Here is a 20,910-nt window from a genome sequence, read left to right as displayed (position 1 = left end):
TGATTCTGTAAAATCCCCAGGTCTGGCTGCCTCCATGCTGATGTATCCAGCACATCAGCACATCAGCATGGCTCATTGTAACATTGTATCCAGACTGTAAAGCAGGGTTGGGCAAACTTTGAAATTCAACGGTGGGTCGCATTTTTTGGGGGACCAATTGTTTGTTAAAATCAATTTGCGGGGGCCTCCTGAGTGGCGCAGGGGTCTAAGGTACTGCATCGCAGTGCTTGAGGCGTCACTACAGACCCGGGTTCGATCCCAGGCTGTGTCACAGCTGGCCGTGACTGGGAGACCCATGAGGCGGCGCACAATTGGCCCAGCGTCGTCCGGGTTAGGAGAGGGTTTGGCAGGCTGAGATTTCCTTGTCCCATCGCGCTTTAGTGACTCCTGTGGCGTTCCGGGTGCATGCACGCTGACAAGGTCGCCAGGTGTACGATGTTTCCTTCGACACATTGGTGCGGCTGGCTCCCAGGTTAAGCGGGCATTGTGTCAAGAAGCAGTGCGGCTTGGCTGGGTCGTGTTTTGGAGGACGCATGGCTCTCAACCTTCTCCTCTCCCGAGTCCGTACGGAAGTTGCAGCGATGCGACAAGATTGTAACTAACAATTGTATACCATGAAAAAAGTGGTAAATTGAAGTGCCTGACGAGCCGGCTATGGCCCTTGGGCCGTACTTTACCCCCCCCCCCCCCCTGCTGTAGAGCATGGTGTATTGAATATAGGAACCATTTAATTTAATCCACATTATGAAATCCATCAAACAAAACCCATTGAAAGAAATGTGGTGGTGATGATGATAGATAGCAATGACGTCACTGCATGTTCTCTGCCATTCAGCCATCTGTGGAGGGGAGGTGAAGAAGGATAACGGACAGATCCAGTCTCCTAACTACCCAGACGACTATCGGCCCAACAAGGTGTGCATATGGAAGATCAGTGTGTCTCAGGGCTACCACGTCGGCCTGACCTTCCAATCCTTTGAGGTAAGAGATACAGGCCTCTACTTGTTCCTTTCACCCCCTTTATCACATTTTTACATACCACTACATCATTATCCTCTGCAACCTTTGTGTATGAGGAATGAAAATGACTTGGAAGTTCTAACCTTGTCCCTTTTACCCATCCCTTCCTTAGATTGAGAGGCATGACAGCTGTGCCTATGACTACCTGGAGGTGAGGGATGGGAACTCCGAGAACAGCCCACTGGTGGGACGCTTCTGTGGTTACGACAAGCCAGATGACATTAAGACCAGTTCCAACCAGCTCTGGATGAAGTTTCTGTCTGATGGCTCTGTCAATAAGGCTGGCTTCGCTGCCAACTTTTTCAAAGGTCAGATCTCAAGGGTTTTGTACTGTATAAATAAACACCCAGAGAGTCATTGCTGATGGCATATGCCCTTGTAGAAATTACCAGCCTAAGTTTCATAGTAATGAATATCTCAGCATCATGTCATTACAAGGTGACATTTTGAGTAATTTGATCATTCTGTCATGATTGGTTGTGTTAAATTATATATAATTCAGGACAGACAATTTCATCATTCATCATTTGTGACCTTTTAATGTTTATCTTTGGTTTAGTTTTGGAGGGGTGCACTTGTAGGCTGGTGAGTTGTGAGGCCATGTAAAGGGCGCTAACCTGTTGTTGTTGTGGTGGTTGTAGAGATGGACGAGTGCTCCAAGCCAGACAATGGTCGCTGTGAGCAACGCTGTGTCAACACACTGGGCAGCTACAAGTGTGCCTGTGACCCGGGCTACGAGCTGGCTGCCGACAAGCGCAGCTGTGAGGGTGAGTACAGCAGAATACTGACCAGAGCCTGCTCAATAATGCCTCCTCTCCTGCAGGTCACACAGTAATGCAGTTCAGTGCTGTTCTTTAGTCACTGCACCCCAAATACACCATTTGCCCCACATACAGTAGCTAGAAAAAATACCTCCAGAGATGTGTGTACTCAACAGTTCGTCATTTGGATTTTTTGCCACCCAATGGGGTTGTATTTGTTGCCCTCACCCTACCAAAAATCAACTCCAACTTCACAGGTAATCAGAGCCCAAAGCAAGTGTTGAAAACATCCTGACTAATTCGACCATCATCTGTAAATTAGAAACAGACAGAAGTGCTGCTGATGCAGGGGTTTGTTTTACCTTTTCGTTTTCCAAACCTGACCACTGTCTGCCTCTAGAGGAGGAGGCCTGCTATGACATGTTCTTCAAACATTGAAAAATTATCCAACTTAGCCCTTTTGGGTGACATACATTTCTGCATGTTTAAGCTTTTGGTAAAAATATAGCAGGTTGTCTGTTAGAAAATAATCCTCAATGGTTAAATAATACCCAGCTTAACCTTTTTGGGTGACATACATATAAAATCCCACCAATATAGATAGATGTTTTGCACAAATTGTCATTGATACACCTTTTTATATACACCATTTTATCCTTATAACCATGTGAAGTTTAGGCACATCTTAACCATTGTCCTGGTCTTCTCTCATATGGACATCTGTCTGTGTGTGTAGCTGCATGTGGAGGTTTCATCACCAAACTGAACGGCTCCATCACCAGTCCAGGCTGGCCTAGAGAGTACCCCCCCAACAAGAACTGTATCTGGCAGCTGGTGGCGCCCACACAGTACCGCATCACCCTGCTCTTTGACGTCTTTGAGACGGAGGGCAATGACGTGAGCACCGGGGTTATTATGACTGGGCACGGGTTGGGTTTGTTCTATCTACATGGGCCTTAATGGTGTCATCATGGATCTGTCCTCCTGTCTGTCATAGAGTACAGAAAGTTGTCCTTATATTGTACTTTGTAATAGTATATATTCCTGTGCATCGTATTTGTGTACAAATTGTAATTGCATTCCCAAATGTTTCATGTTGTAATGACCTGATGCTTCTCTGTATAGGTGTGTAAATATGACTATGTGGAGGTGCGCAGTGGGCTCTCAGCAGACTCAAGGCTACATGGGAAATTCTGTGGAGCAGAGAAACCTGAGGCCATCACCTCTCAGTACAACAACATGCGCATTGAGTTTAAGTCAGACAACACCGTCTCCAAGAAGGGATTCAAAGCTCAGTTCTTCTCAGGTGAGCCTTTGGCAATGTGTGTGTGTGTCTTTCCCTCCAAGAGTCTGTTTCTGTGTGTATGAGTGAAGGTTAATCAATTCGACCCCACAAGTGTGTTTGAGTGCTAATGGCAGGGTGGTAGTGTGGGAGAAACGTTCACGAAGGTAGTGTCCCTTTATGTCCCCAGACAAAGACGAGTGCTCAAAGGAGAATGGAGGCTGCCAACACGAGTGTGTCAACACCTTCGGAAGCTACAGCTGTCAGTGCCGCAGTGGCTTTGTGCTGCACGAGAACAAACACGACTGCAAAGAAGGTACCGATCGGCCACCTGCACACTGAAACTGAGACCCACTGGCACATTGATTCTGGGTTTATGTATTTTATGCGGGTTGGAGCTCTGGAGGTTATTTTTAGGGGGATGACTTCACAGGAGGTTGGTGGCACCTTAATTGGGGAGATAATGGATGGAGTGGAATAAGTGGAATGGTATCAACTGCATCAGTCACATGGTTTCCATGTGTTTGATGCCATTCCATTGGCTCCGTTCCAGACATTATTATAAGCTATCCTCCCCTAAACAGCCTCCAGTGGATGCCTTCCTATTGCAATGATTGGAGGTGAGCAAGTACACACTCCCTTGTGCCAAGTACCACAGTGCAGCTCCTGAGTGGAGTTTGAACATTGGCCTGTGTGGAGCAGTTATGATACAGGGGAGCAATGTTGATCTTGTGGATGTATTTTTGCAGCCGGCTGTGATCACGTTGTGAACAGTGTGACTGGCACTATAACAAGCCCCAATTGGCCAGATAAATACCCCAGCAAGAAGGCATGCACCTGGGCACTCTCCACCACCGCAGGCCATCGCATCAAAATCGTATGTGTCCCCCTCCAACTCTCTCTACAGTCTTAACATACAGATTGCATGTGTGTGTGTAGGTATGGGTATGCATGTGTTTGTGGGAAGGGGGGTTTGGGTGAACTGTGGAAACCATTGAGGACTTTGCACTGTACTGTACTGAGCACCACAACCTCTGCTTGATTGAAACAATCCCCTAACCACAAATGTCTCCCCCTTCTGTCACAATCATACTGTTTGTCTTAATCCATGGCAGACTGTACATATCTCAGCTTTTTGAATATGGTTAACTTGGCTTAGCCAATGAAAAGTGATTGCATGTGTCTATGCTCTTTATTCCAATTGGTTTTTTAAGGTTATTACCCTGATAGGGAACCATTATATTTCATACTCAGCTCTTCTAGCTTTTGTAAAACAGGCTGTATACCTACAACCTTATTTCTCTCCCCTCATGCTTTGTCTCAGGCCTTCAATGAAATTGACATGGAGGCCCATCTAGAGTGTGCCTACGACCACATTGAGATCTACGACGGGCGCGACGGCAAAGCCCCCAGTCTGGGTCGCTTCTGTGGCACCAAGAAGCCTCCTCCCATCATGTCCAGTGCCAACAAGATGTTCATCCGCTTCTTCTCTGATAACTCTGTTCAGAAGAAGGGCTTCGAGGCCTCCCACACAGCAGGTATATTACCGCCAACACAACTTAGACTCTAGCCCACTTTGTGAATAGAAATACTGCAGTGGTTTCTCATAAATTGTCATTGGTTAGTTCCTTCTAAATGATGTCTATGGTGTTTTTTTATCTCCAGAGTGTGGAGGTCGTCTCAAGGCTGAGGTCAAGACCAAAGACCTGTACTCCCATGCTCAATTTGGCGACAATAACTACCCCGGTGCATCTGACTGCCAGTGGGTGATTGCGGCTGAGAAAGGCTATGGGGTGGAGCTCATCTTCCAGACCTTTGAAATCGAGGAGGAGGCTGACTGTGGCTACGACTACATGGAGCTCTTCGATGGTGCTGACACCAAGTCCCCAAGGCTAGGACGTTACTGTGGCTCTGGGGTAAACTCACTGATAACCTCATTATTGAAAGACTTTTTCTGCCCAAAATAATTTTTAGCACCAACAGTATACTGTTATAATATAATTTTTCTCTCGTTCAGGTCTAGTTTTATTGAACAACTGCAGCTGTGTTAAAACAACACTTTCAGAGGCAGTGTAAAATTACCTCTGCAGTCGAATAACCTTTTATACTGTGTGTCTGTGTTTGAGCGTTAAAGAATGGCCCCAAGGTTGTGAAGATTTCCACTCCGCTCTCCAGCTTTAATCACTTTGTTAAAGTTGATGTGTTCCTCTGGGTTGGACAATATTGCTTCAGTAGCAGCTGAGCTCAATAAGAGCGGGCCCTGGCTGGCTTGTGATAGGCTATCATGGTCTCCAGCACTGAGAATGAATCAGCCAGTGCTGAGGCTACAGCGGGTGGGGGGTAGCTGGAACAATGAGGCCACTGGGGAGTTGAAACGTTAGCTCCATAGGCCATGGAACAACCTTGATTTCATTTAACATACTTAATAATAAGCCTGTCTCTCTAGCTACTTGACTGATGCCTGGTACTGTAAATCAGTTCTAGCAGGAGCTGGAGGGCACATAATGCTCACAGTACCAAAATGACCACTTCCTACATCAAGTCCTTTTTAGACATGTTGGACTAAACTGCAAACTGAGACTGTAAAGTAAGGTGGAAAGCTCATTATGGGTTTTATTGGAGAATAAGTTGTTCACTCCAACAGCCCTCCCCCTCCCTTACGCTACAGTCCCTTCAGTCTGTATCTATGAGATATCATTTGGTTTTAATTGAAGTGCAGTCAGAGTGCCAGAAACCGACAGCCGTTAACTCAATCTGTGTGTTTTTTTCCTCTGTTCCCCCAGCCTCCCGAGGAGATCTACTCTGCCGGCGACTCCATTGTAATCAAGTTCCGCTCTGACGACACCATCAACAAGAAAGGCTTCCATGTCCGCTACACCAGCACTAAGTTCCAGGACACACTGCACTCGCGCAAGTGACCAGCGGGGGCCGGAAAGGGCCGGGTGGGGAAGAGGGGCAAGCGGAGGGGCCCCCAGGGGAGGCGCCAGCCTGACACTCGGAAACCTTCGGCCACCAAGATCATTCAGAAACGACAGAACAGCCGCAAGACCACCAACCGCACCTCAGTTCCCAGGGGCCCCAGCTCCCGACAGACTGTGAGGAGTAAAGCCATTCTGCAGTAGACCTTGTTTTTACCTTTTTTATGGTTATGATTGGGGCGGGTGGGTGGATATTCGGTTTAGGCGGATTCAGGGGGAAAGTTTATCTACCCCCAGGTATTTTTATTTTTTATTTTATTTTAAAAACAAATGCCTCCTAATGAGAGCTAAATGAACAACAGTGGATTCTCAGGACCTGTAGGAAGGCAGGCATCAGCTGGACAGATCCCTGCTTTTGTCAGGCCAGCCCACCATGCCAGGGGGGAAGAAGGAGAAGAGGAGGAGACCGGAGGGAGTTCCAGAGGGATTAGCCAACCCCAACCTCCCGGCCGCACTCCTCCGGAATACTAGAGCTCCTCTCCTCACATCCCCATCCCTATTGTTCAAGGATTCCAATCCTTAAGAGGATTAGAGGAATACCTTTGACTTGAGGTTTTGATACTGTATGTCAGAGGATTGCAAGTGTAATTGGAATTGTCCTGGCAACCAGTACAGGATTCTCATTATTACCATTAACAAGGAAATTAAGGAAGCAGTTATCTAATAAATTAAATGTGACCCATGTCTTCTGGTTGGTAATTGCTTGCCCATTGAGGGGCTATTGCTGTACCTCTGTGTAATTGTAATGAGTATGATTATTCAAAGGGAAGTGACATGCTTTCCTCAACTCAAATCAGTAAGCACTTTACAGTGAATTGTCCCAAATCATGAACTAATGAGATTTTGTCAAATGCAAGTTCACTTATTTTTTATGCATTTTAATGCAAATCACTTTTATTCCCTGATTATTTTTTCATTGCTCCATTTAGTTTCTCAGGCGTGCTGGAGAGCTGTTTGTACCCTGTAACATTGGGGAATAAAGATATGGTTTCTGTTTCAGTGTTGATCTACAGTTTTAATGTGCAGGATTTTCTCCCACTAGACTAAAACTCTCCATAAATAGTACAATCTCCAGGTGCAAGCCAGAGCCTCCTTTATTGTAATAGAAGGCTCTGGGTGCTGGCAAGTCTGAGTAGTCATTGTCATAGCAACACATTGCACAATATAATCATCTGTTTATGGTGGAGCACTGCAGAAGTCCATGCTAGTATGAAAGTGTTGGTATTTTGCAGCAAGACTGATGTTGAATACATGTCAATTACTGTTATCCCACTCTATTTTCAGGTTATTTTTCATTTGACTGACAATGCCAGCTGTGTCACTTAATGTCTTTGCCTTTATAACCAATCAATGCAGATGTTTAGCATGGTTGGATTTGTAAAAACCAATAGATGTGCTTGTGATAACAAAGTAAGTGCTATGTGTGTTTGTATGCTGTCATATGTTCCTTTTCTCTTTTCAGCTGTCTGTGTTTAGCATGTGCTGGTTAGGTGAGAGTCCTGGGCACTGTAGAGAGAGAATACTTCCACAGGAGTCAGAACTGATTATTTTCTAATAGCCTGAAGCACATTGGTCTGAGACTGCCAAGCTCCACAAACCAATGAAGACCAAGCATTTTCAGTTATTCAATCACACACTCTTAGCCCCCCAAAAAGGCTAGACATTTAATCTTCTGAAATGATTGCCTGGGTTTAGTTTGAGTTTCAGGCTATATTTGGTTTCAACATATCTGTAATAATGATGACCTGTGAACATATCCAGTGACCTCTGACATAATGGTTCAGCCACTGTTTTGCTCTGTACAATACTGCCTTATTATTCATGTTGCATGAGTGATAATGTTATCAAGCAATAATCCTCAGGGTGGCACCAAATAGACTGTGAGCTCACACTAGCTGTGCTCACTGGAAACCAAATCTGTACATCTAACAGTAACAAATAGCATAGCCTGTCTTTGTGCATTTTAAATCTGCTAAAATGAAAAGTATTTCTGTATTATTTTTTCTTGCTCAGCAGGAAATACATGGTTCTGTTCAGTAAAATTAAAAAGCAATTATTCTTGGAATCATTTAATTAACTAAATATTATATTCTCTGGCATGGTTGATGGACAGTAATTACAAATTATGAAATGATCACATCAGCTTGTCTCATACAGCTCTAGTAGAATATATAAGCACAGACATCTAATCATATTCCATATTGAGCTCGCAAGTGGTGCAACGGTCTAAGGCACTGCAATTCAGTGTGTCACTACAGTCCCTGGTTCGAATCCAGGCTGTATCACACCCGACCGTGATTGGGAGTCCCATAGGGAGACGCACAATTGGCCCAGCGTTGGCCGGGATAGGCCATCATTGTAAATACGAATTTGTTCTTAACTGACTTGCCTAGTTAAATAAAGGTACAAAACAATGTTGAATATAAGCTGTCAGGGTGCTGTGTGCTTTAGGGCTCTATTGAATCGCTTTACAGATCTGCAATAGAAATGTAAAGGTAATTTCAGATTGAGCCGACATATGCAGCGTTTACCGTGAATGCAGCCTCCGCTAAAGCGGGAACATTGTCTTTAAATTTTAATCGCGCTGTAAAGCTGAACTTCCCCGATGCGGATTGAATAGAGACACTAGTCATCAGACAGTAGGTGGCTTGTGGATATCTATGTCAATAACAGTTCTTTGTTTGCCTAATGATTTACATGAAAAATGAATAGCGCACGAGCGATTTGTCATTAATTATTAACTGTCACCAGAGGAGAAGACATGTCCAAGCTGTCACAATCGGCTTAGTGTGACACTCGAATTCACTGAGCGTCACACTAAACTGATTGTGACATCTCTCTTAGTATCTCTGCTCCCCTGAGATATGGTGTTACCAAGCAAAATCGGTGGCACGGCCTGCAAACCAAGGACAATGACACACACAAGTGTGATTCTAAAAACGTGAGCCGTAGTTAAGAGCAGTAGTCTACTTGCAATCAAAAACAATCAAAATAACAGTGAAATAACATCTCTTTTGGATGTTTGCCCTTCAAGAACATCTATAAATTCCTCAGATAGAGTAAGTGGGTAGTGCATTAGATGTGCAGTTGAAATGTGTGCCTTAGAACCTTAGATGGTTATATGCAACATAAACCTATATCAGTTTGAAATTAAGGGAATTAAAATAACCACTTTTTTTCTTCCTCCATCTCTCATAACTTCTTTATTTAACACTTACAGCAACAGGTCTACACACATAATGTACTGAAGTGTTACAGATTCCGCAATAGACATAAGGTCAATTCCGATTAAGGTCAATTCCGATTGAGCAGACATGTGGAACATTTACAGTGAATGCAGTCGCCACTAAATGCGGAACATTGCCTGTAAAATTGAATCACGCTGGAAAGCTGAAATTTCCGCAATGTGGATTGATTAGAGTCCTTAATCCAGTTACAGATTCATCATGTAGGCTAACTTAAAAAACATTATTTAAGCAATAATGGTCATTCGCCTCATGGCATAGACTAGTGGTGTGCGGTCTAGCTGTTCGTTCACTCACACCCTCCCACAATTGCTAATAGCCTAATGCCTCCGTAACCGCTAGACTATATGATTAAGTGACAATCTGAGGCCCGCACCCGACCCTAACCCGCAAATATAGAAAATACACTGTAGTCTACAGTCAAAGACTGCAGAATGGTTTTTTTGGCCGAATTTGGAAATGTTTCTGCTCATAATTTCCAACATTTTGGTAGGCAATTTCGAGAGTTTTTGACTATAAGGCTCTATCTGCATTTTTGTCAAATTTGAGTTATAGACATAGCCTTGTTTTGTTAAATGGTCTCTAGCTATATAATACTCTAAATAACCCCAATTCATGTTGATAAACCAATGAGGGTTTGGAACTTTAAAGCCAATTATCTCAGAATCATCGTTTTCTAGATATAAACTTACAGTCCCAAGCTCCCCTGAATGAGACGTTAGCTCCCCTAAATGCAACAGAAGTCAAACTTTAGGGGGGGCTTTAAAAAAAATGCTAATTTAACCATTCTTTAAAATGTAGTGGTAAATACACTACATGACCAAAAGTATGTGGACACCTGCTCGTCGAACAACTCATTCCAAAATCATGGGCATTAATATGGAGTTGGTCCCCCCTTTGCTGCTATAACAGCCTCCACTCTTCTGGGAAGGCTTTCCACTAGATGTTGGAACATTGCTGATGGGACTTGCTTCCATTCAGCCACAAGAGCATTAGTAAGGTTGGGTACTGATTAGGCCTGGCTCGCAGTCGGCTTCCAATTCATCCCAAAGGTGTTTGATGGGGTTGAGGTCAGGGCTCTGTGCAGGCCAGTCAAGTTCTTCCACACTGATCTTGACAAACCATTTCTGCATGAACCTCGGTTTGTGCACGAGGGAGGGCATTGTCATGCTGAAAAAGGAAATGGCCTCCCCCTAACTGTTGCCACAAATGTGGAAGCACAGAATCGTCTAGAATGTAATTGTATGCTGTAGCCCAAACCATGAAAAAACATTATTCCTGCTCCACCAAACTTTACAGTTGGCACTATGCATTGGGGCAGGTAGTGTTCTGGCATCCACCAAACCCAGATTAGTCTGTCGGACTGCCAGATGGTGAAGCGTGGTTCATCACTCCAGAGAATGTGTTTCCATTGCTCCAAAGTCCAGTGGCAGTGAGCTTTACAACACTCCAGCCGACGCTTGGCATTGCACGTGTTGATCTTAGGCTTGTGTGCAGCTGCTCGACCATGGAAACCAATTTCATGAAGCTCCCGACGAACAGTTCTTGTGCTGACGTTGCTTCCAGAGGGAGTTTGGAACTCTGTAGTGAGTGTTACAACCCGAGGACAGACACTTTTTATGTGCTTCAGCACTCGGCGGTCCCGTTCTGTGAGCTTGTGTGGCCTATCACTTTGAGGCTGAGCCTTGTTTCTCCTAGATGTTTCCACTTCACAATAACAGCACTTATAGTTGACTGGGGCAGCTCTAGCAGGGCAGAAATTTAATCAACTGACTTGTTGGAAAGGTGGCTTACTATGAAGGTGCGATTGAAAGTCACTGAGCTCTTCAGTAAGGCCATTCTACTGCAATGTTTGTCTATAGAGATTGCATGGCTGTGTGCTCGATTTTATACACCTGCCAGCAACAGGTGTGGCTGAAATAGCCGAATCCACCATACTTTTGTATATATAGTGTATGTTTTACATTGGTAAATATGAAAATAAAAGCTTCTAAATGAAACGAACACCCCCACTTCTCTGTTATGGATTAAGCCATGTATTTCTATGTGGAGCACTACACTCAGTAGTGTTGAATTTCAGCCTCAACTGAGCTCTTTATGCATAGATTTTCCTCTGTACTTCCTAATTGTCGCTATTTGTTTTCCATGCGTCCTTGACAAAAAATAACCTATGCCTTTATTTCAATGCATTAGATTTATCATTGTTTGCTTTTGTCAGTCAGTTGTTTAGAGCGCTCATTGCTTTTTTCCAGGTGTGCGAGGGTACTGTTATTCTTCGTGCCATACTTGGCCAGTAGTAGACCATTTATTTAGCTTTATTGTTTTTTTTTATCAATATTTGTTTTCTTTCCTTGATCAGCTGATGATGGTCGACAATATCACTAGATAACTATTCTAAAGCCAAATGCGTATCCAATCCATCCAACAAGTACGCGTTAACGACAGTAGGCCTATAAGGTAACTCTTTCGGTTAGACGAGGTTTTAAAGTTCGGTTGGTTAGAAGCATTCGATTTTGCAATGGTACAGGCCTACATTATTTGGGATTTGTGTGACCATGAGAACTGTTTCACGGCGAAACATAGGCCTAATGAAATGTTACGTATGAATAGATACACTTTTACAGTGCATTCTCCGAGATCGCCAAGATCCATAGTTGGTACAGGGTTTAAATACGAATGTGTCCTAATTCAATTGTCAAATGCTCAATGACAAATAACACTGTCGTAAATGTCATTAATGTAAGGTACTATTTATATCACATGATCTGTGAACACGCCTAGCATTAACTCATGAATTATGGACAACTCATGAACTAGGGTGTAAAACATGTTTTGATTCAACTCATATTCTATTGAATGTTGGCTACCTGTCCTGCGTGTGTTCATGTGTAAAATTGCCTTGGCTGAGAGGATAGGTCTAGTGGAGAGTAAAAGCAAGTTAACGCTGTTTTACCACATTTTGCATTAAAAGTATAGGGGGCGTTACTTTTATTTACCACAATCAGAGTTTACCCACCATTTTTTTTACCACTACACCAGGGGCTACTGGTAGGCCTATTTGAAGTTCATGGTGAGACGCATTGTAGCCTAGTTGAGTAAATAGTGTGTTAGTGACCATCCCATTTTTCCCGGACAGTTTCAGCCCCATTTCAGGTGTCCAAACTTTTCAGGCTACAAAAAAGGTACATTTGTCAGCAAGACGCATCAATTAATGTAGGCCTAATCAATGGCTATTCCTAATTAGTTATGCTCAAGCCACATTAAAAGGTAATTCATTTTTAAATTACGTCATTATTAGGCCATAAATAAATGGCGTGCATGCGCAAGAACAACGAGACAGATATTTCACTGGATGTAGCATAAAAATGTGAAGCATCCGTTTGGCTTTTCCACTCACCAAATATGGTGATGAGAGGAAGGCCACTGGCCGGCAGTGGAAGAACATGGAGCGAGATGCATTTTGACCGACATCCTGCACATTTTCTCCTCGATAAAGTATTTAATCTCAATACATTTTTCTGTTTCCAAAACTATAATCTGTAACAAACAGAGTGGACAACGTTTTGTAGATTTACACTTTGCCAAKGTTTCCAAAAATTGCGTTGTTTAGAAGAAGCGCAAAGGCGAATTGATTTATTGCACACGTGTATTTCACAAAGTATGCGTTCCCTAACAGAAATATGCAAATAACTGCTAGAACGCGCCAATAGGATCTCGCTAGCTGCTGTTGGTTCTGCCCATGTCTTTTATTGTTCTGCCCACTATGATTCATTTGCTCTCATTGTAAACGACTGGCTCTGGTCTATATGGGTTAGTTATACAAATCTTTGGTGGATCTGTAAAGTAGTAGCAAAGATTTTTAGGCTCCCGAGTGGCGTAGCGGTCTAAGGCACTACATCTTAGTGACAGCAAGAGGCTTCACTGCAGTCATTGGTTCAAATCCAGGCTGCATCACATCTGGCCGCGATTGGGAGTCCCATAGGGCGGAGCACAATTGGCCCAGCGTCATCTTAACTGTCTTGCCTAGTTAAAAAAAAAAAAAAAAGACCACATACTGTCATTTCCCATGGTCACATATTTAGCGGGTGTAGCAAAATTGTGTTCTTAAGTCTAACAGTGCAGTAATATCTAATAATACACACAAATCTAAAAGTGGAATAAAGAAATATATACATATTAGGATGAGCAATGTCAGAGTGGCATTGACTGAAATACAGTAGAATAGAATACAGTGGAAGTCAGAAGTTTACATATACATTTAAACTCAGTTATTCCTGACAATTCCTGACATTTAATCCTAGTAAAAAGTCCCTGTCTTAGGTCAGTTAGGATCACCACTTTATTTTAAGAATGTGAAATGTCAGAATAATAGTAGAGACAAGATTTATTGCAGCTTTTATTTCTTTCATCACATTCCCAGTGGGTCAGAAGTTTACATACACTCAATTAGTATTTGGTAGCATTGCCTTTAAATTGTTTAACTTGGTTCAAACGTTTCAGGTAGCCTTCCACAAGCTTCCCACAATAAGTTGGGTGAATTTTGGCCCATTCCTCCTGACAGAGCTGGTGTAACTGAGTCAGGTTTGTAGACCTCCTTGCTCGCACACGCTTTTTCAGTTCTGCCCACAAATTTTCTATAGGATTGAGGTCAGGGCTTTGGGATGGCCACTCCAATACCTTGACTTTGTGTCCTTAAGCCATTTTGCCACAACTTTGGAAGTATGCTTGGGGTCATTGTCCATTTGGAAGACCCATTTGTGACCAAGCTTTAACATCAGACATCAGTCAGGAAGTTAAAGTTTGGTCGCAAGTGGGTCTTCCAAATGAACAATGACCCCAAGCATACTTCCAAAGTTGTGGCAAAATGGCTTGTGGAAAGCTATCCGAAACATTTGACCCAAGTTAAACAATTTAAAGGCAATGCTACCAAATACTAATTGAGTATTAATCGAAATTACAGATTGCCTCTTATCCACTTGTCCCTTTATGCCATAGTTTGGACATCTCAATTGTCAGTAGAAACCACATTGTTTAAGCAAGTCAGCCATATCAGCTATGTTTTTGTCAAGGCAGTAAAATGTTGCTGAATGAACGGTTTCGCTGCCAGACAAGGGTCTGCTGATTGCAAGGTGTAGCAGTGGTAAGGTGTTGGGACAGCTTTATGTAGGCCCTAACAGTTTGTGGGCACCGTTTGTCACTGTTATAGTGCAATTAATGTATCGTTTAGTTTTGTGTTGTGTTGTGTAGTGGCTTTGCTGGCATGCAACCCACATTTTTTTACCTGCATCTCCCAAATCGCCACCGGAGATAATATAACGTGAATCTCATTCTAGTTCTGTGAGAGAGGCTACCGGCATGCTTATCTCACACCACAGCAACGTGTTGTTCCCTAGGCTACAATGTTGCGCAAACTATAAACCCGGTCCTCCCAACGCAAATTAATTCTTAGAATATCAGGCAAGGGCTGAAAATCTACGTTTTTACAATACGTTTTTTAGGGGGCATTAGAATTACAAAGGCAACTCGAATTAACTGTGATTGCTTTTATTCAAATTTTTACATTACAGTGAAGAAGAAAAAAAGTAATGCGATGAGAGGTACCAGATCCTGGCAAATAAGTTCCACAACGAAAAAATCAAGGGCAGGAATCGGCTCAAATTAAGCACTGACTGTGCCATAGAATTGATACCTTCACCACAGTACATAATTCAAATTTTTGTAGGTTTACAATTTACAGTCTGAAGTGCATGAAGATACCACAGTATAGCTTCGGGGTCTATTCAATCAGATCTGCTTTTGCAGACTCTGCATAGCTGTTGTCTTGACAGTGCATTATATGTAAAGCAGACATTGTCATTGGCTGCACAAAGTCACATTAACAGAAATCCCATGCAGTCTTGTTTACAAGTTCGAACACTGGAACGTGAGATGTAGGCCTAATCTACACCTCGATTAGGATGATAGAAATTCTCATTATTTAGTTTAATGATTTGTCAATTTGAGCGTAATTATTTATATATAGCCTACACTTTCTCATTCTGACCTTTTATGCGAATGGGGCAGTGTATGCAGTTCGACCTCACACACCTCCAAAACATCAGGGTGTCCGCTATCGTTGATCTGATTGAATCTAGGCCTTAGAGAGAAATGTACAGTACATTTGAACCATAATGAGAGGGCTAGCATTTTTCTTAGCATTTTTTTCAGGTATGTGTGGTTAGTCCTTCATTTCCTTATCAGATGTTAAAGTTGAGTTACTCCTGTCTGTGGCATTGTTTGTGGAATTGCAATTGTTGTTCATTGAATTGCAATATCCGTTCCTCGAAATGCTCCTCAAATCACTGCTCTATTTCCACCGAATGTTACAGCACTCAAGGAGTGTGTTAGTAGGTAGCCTCAGGAGAAGGAAAACATTTCTCAAGTGTGTGTGTTATTAGCAGCATACAGTACAGTGCATTCGGAAAATATTCAGACCCCTTGACTTTTTCCACATTCTGTTATGTTACAGCCTTATTCCAAAATTGATTAAATTGTTTTCCTCATCAATCTACATACAATACCCAATAATGACAAAGCAAAAACAGGTTATTGAAAATAAAAAAACAGAAATACCTTATTTACATAAGTATTCAGACCCTTTGCTATGAGACTTAACATTGAGCTCAGGTGCATCTTGTTTCCATTGATCATCCTTGAGATGATCAACTTGATTGGAGTCCACCTGTGGTAAATTCAATTGATTGGACATTATTTGGAAAGGCACACACCCATCTATATAAAGGTCCCACAGTTGACAGTGCATGTCAGAGCAAAAACCAAGCCATGAGGTCGACAGGATTGTGTCGAGGCACAGATCTGGGGAAGGGTACCAAAAAATGCCTACAGCATTGAAGGTCCCCAAGAAGACAGTGGCCTCCATCATTCTTAAATGGAAGAAGTTTGAAACCACCAAGACTTCCTAGAGCTGGCCGCCCGGCCAAACTGAGCAATCAGGGAGAAGGGCCTTCCTTGGTCAGGGAGGTYACCAAGTACCGATGGGATATCTCACACTACATCTAAGATCTACACATGTAGACTGGACAAGAGTGAGGCCAGTAAAGTAAAGCACCTTTTATCCCAGTTTTTACAATCTTCCCAATTTACACTGGCCTTGTCTTGAATAATCTTTTGACTCGCAACGTTCTCTTCTGAACAATCAGACAAGTGAAGAGGTGTGATGTGAGTGATAGGCTTATCACTGGAATAAGGGAGTGCATGACAATGATTCATATTTTTTTGTTGATTCAACACCTGTCTTCTTGGACCTCAAAGTGTGGTTTCCAACCATCAGAGATGAGGTTAGTGCTAACAGCAGGTCAGAGAAGCCAGTAATTTTCAGAAAAAATAAATATTCTCAGGAACAGAGTAATGTGGACAAAAGAACAACGTGGACCCAACCAGTATTTAAATCAACACTGTAATCTCCTGTGAGCAGTAGGCTGCATCCACAGAAACCAAAGCCTATTCTGCAGACTATTTATTCTCAAGAGATCACATTCTGTTCTTTTGGTAAAAAAAATATTCAACTTTATCCACATCAAGAATGGTCTACTCAAACAAGATGCTTTTACTTATCTGAATCCTTCCAGCTGCATGTATAGAACAATACTAAACTGAGGTTTAGACCAAGCCTCTTAGTTCTGCTTACAGAGGTAACAGTAGTGGTTGAGTTTTTGTGGTCACATGGTGACTACTGTGTGCCAGGGACTGGTCCTAGTTGCCCAGCACAGGGCAACGCCAAAGGCTGTGGTGCCCAGTACTGCCAGGCTGGCCTTCAGCACGGCACCGGGAGGCCTGTGGAAGTTGGCAGGGCCCATGGTGGCTAACATGGCTGCTGTCACAGTCAGGGTGAACAAGATGGACACTACTGTGTTTATGGCCACGATCTGACCAAATTTAGCAAAAGGCACGATGACACAGAAGAAGAGAGGGATGGTTGAAATGACTGTGGTGACAGCACTGGACACTATGGCAACTCCTACGTGGTTCACTGCGTCTAGGGTCCGTCTCTGCCTTTTAGCTGATAGATCCTGAGAATACAAACAGATTTTCTGTTTGAGAGTCTTTTCTCTTTATGCATTATAACCCTCAGGCTTATTCCATTAAACCCGGTGGCATTCGTCACAGAGTGACTTTTAAGTAAACAGAATATACTCAAGGCAAATCCTTAATTTACCAAGTTTGGCTATCTAACAGTAGAATATACAATATGTAAATTCAATTCCTCATGTGCCAATAATAGATGCATATCAGATTGTGTTGAACGTACCATAGTGTGTTCTGGTGTGGCTGGTAAGGTCTCCCCAGCCAGCAGGTAGCCCTCCACCAGGTGCAGGCAGTAGTCCACTGAGGAGCCCACTASGATGGACAGAGAGATGGCCTCCACGGCACCCAACTCCCAGCCCAGCCAGTACATGATGGCCACCACCAGACAGATGACCCCTGCATATGGTCAAGAGATCACAGTCACATACTGACAGACAGATGACCCCCTAATCCTCCCACGGCTAAAACCACAGAACATACAGTATGTACATTACAACAGTTAATGACTGCCTCTTACATTATACCCAATGACACATCAATATTGCATTGTATCTAATTATTGGAGACCTTTCTCTGCAGTCTATTCACAATGGGCCATCCTGATAAAAATAAAGGCTTGACAGCAGTGTCTTACCCATAATGGTGAGCAGTATTGGCAGCAGCAGAAGCATATGGGCAGTGAAAACAGACACAGCTGCCACACAGATGGCCAGGGACAGGAGCAGACTGCAGAGGGCGCTCTCCACACCTACATATAACCCAGGATGGAGTCAGTCAGCACAGGAAAGTTACATTCCCAGAAGGGCTGAAATAATAATCTTTTACATATATTTATTAGCTGCCCGACAGGCAGTCAAAAGATTTGATTGTGCCCTGGGTATTGAACATGTCCTCCGGCTTTTCCACTTGCCTATGATTTCCATAAAGATCTGCTTCCAGTGCTCACAGGTCTGGAAACCTCTCCGTAGAGCAGAGGACTCTGGGAGAGCTGAGAGCTGCTCTTGTAGGAAGGTCTCCCATTGGAGGAAGTCTGAGCGAGTCTGGAAAGAGGATTTCCCCTTGTAGGTGGTCTTAGGAACAGACAGATGAAAAATACATGTGCTCAGTTACAGGCACAGATCAGGGCCATATCGCTACATTATAGGTGGTAGTATACACCAAGTACAACAGTGGCTAGCACTCACAGACTCAAAGGCCATGGAGAGCCAGCGCACTCTGCCACCGTGTGTCCCCACGGCCCCATGGGACAGCTGGCCTGGCAACAGGTTGGGCTCAGGGAGTGAGTGGCAGTCTGGGTGGAGTAAGGGCAGGATAAAAGAAAGTTTGTTGCCTGAAGAGAGGGAGAGAGAGAATACATAACTCCTATCAAACYTGGTTTGTGTATGTGTGCTGTTATATGTGTTAAACTGTGCCTGTGCAGTTTGTACCGGAGGGTAGACATTGGGCTCCTCCCGGCTTCACAAGCTGTTTATTAGCACTGATGACTTTACAGATATGGCAGAGATGACCAATCTCTTGGAAGATATCAAAGTTTGGATCCAATATCACACTGCCCTTTGGAGAGAATTTTAAAGCAAATGAATACCACTAAAACAGTATTGATTATTAAATTACACCTTCATATCTTTATTGTCTCGCAGTTGGCCCCTCACCATGTCCCCAATGACGTGGTTGTCTGTGCGTTGGGTGCGGTTGACTCCCAGTATTCCAAACACCACAAACACCATGGCACCAGTGTCAACCAGAGGACGGACTGCTGGCTGGCCACAGCCACCTCCACTACAGGGGTTAAAACCGGAGGTCCTGGACCTTTTCGTTGAGGTGGAATCTTTGAAACAAGGTACAAATTAGGAAAAAGGTGACTCCATCACATTTATAAGCAACAATTCATAGTACACTCTTATTTCAGTATTCATGCAGTTCCCTGATGTCTTCTGGCTCCAGATGTTCTCCCGCTCTTACCTGTGGGGAGCGGTGTGTAGAAGTAGCCCCGTGTGGGTCCGTCAGGCCCGGAGCTGATCACACAACCAGGTGGTTCTGCACACACTCGGCTTGGATGAGGACTAAGCTTGTGCTGGGCAAAATACAGCCTCCTAGGAGGCACAAGGACAGCTGTGTTAACAGTTTGACCACAAACAGCTTGACTGTTCTCTATTCCTCCATCTGTCCCTCGTCATTCCTTTTACCTGCTGTGCTGCTGCTCAGCCGATGCCACATAGAAGCTGAACTCTGACTTCCAGCCGTGGCGCGGGTCACATGACTGGGAAGTGATCATCCAGCGAGGGCTGGGGTGGGACACACACACAGTCATGTGGGTGCTGAAGTTGCTGTGAGGTTCAACGTAAGCCTGTTTAGAGACACCAGAAGTTATATGATGAAGCTGATTATCAGAAGTTAGATATTTGATCATAACCCAGTAATACCGCATTTTCATTTTGGGGTCATCTAACCTGAAAAGATGGAACTTCTCCATTCCTAGGACTGAGGCTTTTCCAAGGCGAGGGCATGCTAGTATTCAGAGAGAAGCGGTACAGAGTGATAGAAGCGCCTAAATCCAGCTTAGAGACATACACGGTCAGCAGAGGCCCTGTCATGAAAAGATACATTAGTAGTATACACAGTAGATTAATAGAGGCACACATTCAAACATTGACAGAACATTGCCAGGGATATATTCATGTGGATCCTATTTTGATATGTTAACATACTATCCAGTACCTGTTGTGTAGGAGGAAGTGCTTGGTGTGATTGGGCTCCGTAGAGTTGAGTTTGAAGTGCTTTTGGTATGTTCATGGGGGTGAAACCAAGCCACGGAGGGGGTAGTATGGGTAGGGCTGTGCAGAAGATGAGGTTTCTCCATGAACAGACCTGCAGGGGACATTTCGATTCAATGCTAAATGATTGGCAGAGCTTATTATCCTTGTATATGCAATGTCCTGGGAGTGTTGTAAATGTGAGCACTGAACTGGAATATGCAAATACCCATAGCAAGAATAATAATGCAATGGAGTCAGCTCTTACCAAGAGTCGACTGTAAATTAATATCCCAGTCTAAAATGAATTGAAATGTTGCTTAAAGACATTTACAGCCAGACAGTTGCAGGACTGGGGAGTTTCATTTGGCTTTAACTTTTTAGTGATAGGGGGCAGCATTTTCACTTTGATGAATAGCGTGCCCAAATTGAACTGCCTCCTACTCTGTCCGAGATGCTAATATATGCATAGTATTATTACTATTGGATAGAAAACACTCTGAAGTTTGAACTGTTTGAATTATGTCTGTGAGTATAACAGAACTCATATGGCAGGCAAACTTCCAAACAGGAAGTGGAAATTCTGAGGCTGGTTAATGTTKAACTCATCGCCTATTCAAATCCCAGGAAGATATGGATTTGTTTGCACTTCCTACGCCTTCCACTAGATGTCAACAGTCTGTAGAACATTGAATTAAGTTTATGCTGTGTTGTGGGGCCYGATGAGAGGGGYATGAGTCAGTGGTCTGGCAGATTGCCAGTTCCTGGTCATGCGCGTTCCACATG

The 20,910-nt window shown here is 43.5% G+C and overlaps 2 protein-coding genes across 4 annotated transcripts in view; one reads left to right on the top strand and one right to left on the bottom strand.

Annotated features, from left to right (window-relative positions):
• The window catches only part of LOC111973946 (bone morphogenetic protein 1), a 65,150-nt gene extending 59,082 nt beyond the window's left edge, over positions 1-6,068 (top strand). The window contains exons 11-20 of the mRNA XM_024001398.2: positions 836-981; positions 1,133-1,328; positions 1,662-1,787; positions 2,518-2,678; positions 2,907-3,087; positions 3,254-3,379; positions 3,813-3,940; positions 4,388-4,601; positions 4,729-4,979; positions 5,847-6,068. Coding sequence (XP_023857166.1) covers positions 836-981; positions 1,133-1,328; positions 1,662-1,787; positions 2,518-2,678; positions 2,907-3,087; positions 3,254-3,379; positions 3,813-3,940; positions 4,388-4,601; positions 4,729-4,979; positions 5,847-5,981 — 1,664 coding nt within the window. The 3' untranslated portion in view covers positions 5,982-6,068. The remainder of the gene's footprint in view (positions 1-835; positions 982-1,132; positions 1,329-1,661; positions 1,788-2,517; positions 2,679-2,906; positions 3,088-3,253; positions 3,380-3,812; positions 3,941-4,387; positions 4,602-4,728; positions 4,980-5,846) is intronic.
• Positions 6,069-14,814: 8,746 nt separating this feature from the next.
• Positions 14,815-20,910, bottom strand: part of LOC111975141 (protein dispatched homolog 3-like) — a 16,871-nt gene continuing 10,775 nt past the window's right edge. For all 3 annotated transcript variants that reach the window (XM_024003332.2, XM_024003331.2, XM_024003330.2), the window contains exons 11-21: positions 20,090-20,239; positions 19,822-19,958; positions 19,558-19,718; positions 19,334-19,464; positions 19,024-19,199; positions 18,799-18,925; positions 18,556-18,701; positions 18,282-18,441; positions 18,006-18,119; positions 17,595-17,767; positions 14,815-17,355 (exon numbers count right to left, since the gene is read on the bottom strand). In XM_024003332.2, coding sequence (XP_023859100.1) covers positions 17,005-17,355; positions 17,595-17,767; positions 18,006-18,119; positions 18,282-18,441; positions 18,556-18,701; positions 18,799-18,925; positions 19,024-19,199; positions 19,334-19,464; positions 19,558-19,718; positions 19,822-19,958; positions 20,090-20,239 — 1,826 coding nt within the window. In that variant the 3' untranslated portion in view covers positions 14,815-17,004. The remainder of the gene's footprint in view (positions 17,356-17,594; positions 17,768-18,005; positions 18,120-18,281; positions 18,442-18,555; positions 18,702-18,798; positions 18,926-19,023; positions 19,200-19,333; positions 19,465-19,557; positions 19,719-19,821; positions 19,959-20,089; positions 20,240-20,910) is intronic.

This window comes from Salvelinus sp. IW2-2015, linkage group LG15 (assembly GCF_002910315.2).
Source record: "Salvelinus sp. IW2-2015 linkage group LG15, ASM291031v2, whole genome shotgun sequence".
Classification (NCBI taxonomy): Eukaryota; Metazoa; Chordata; class Actinopteri; order Salmoniformes; family Salmonidae; genus Salvelinus; species Salvelinus sp. IW2-2015.
This window is presented reverse-complemented; position numbering and strand designations above follow the sequence as displayed.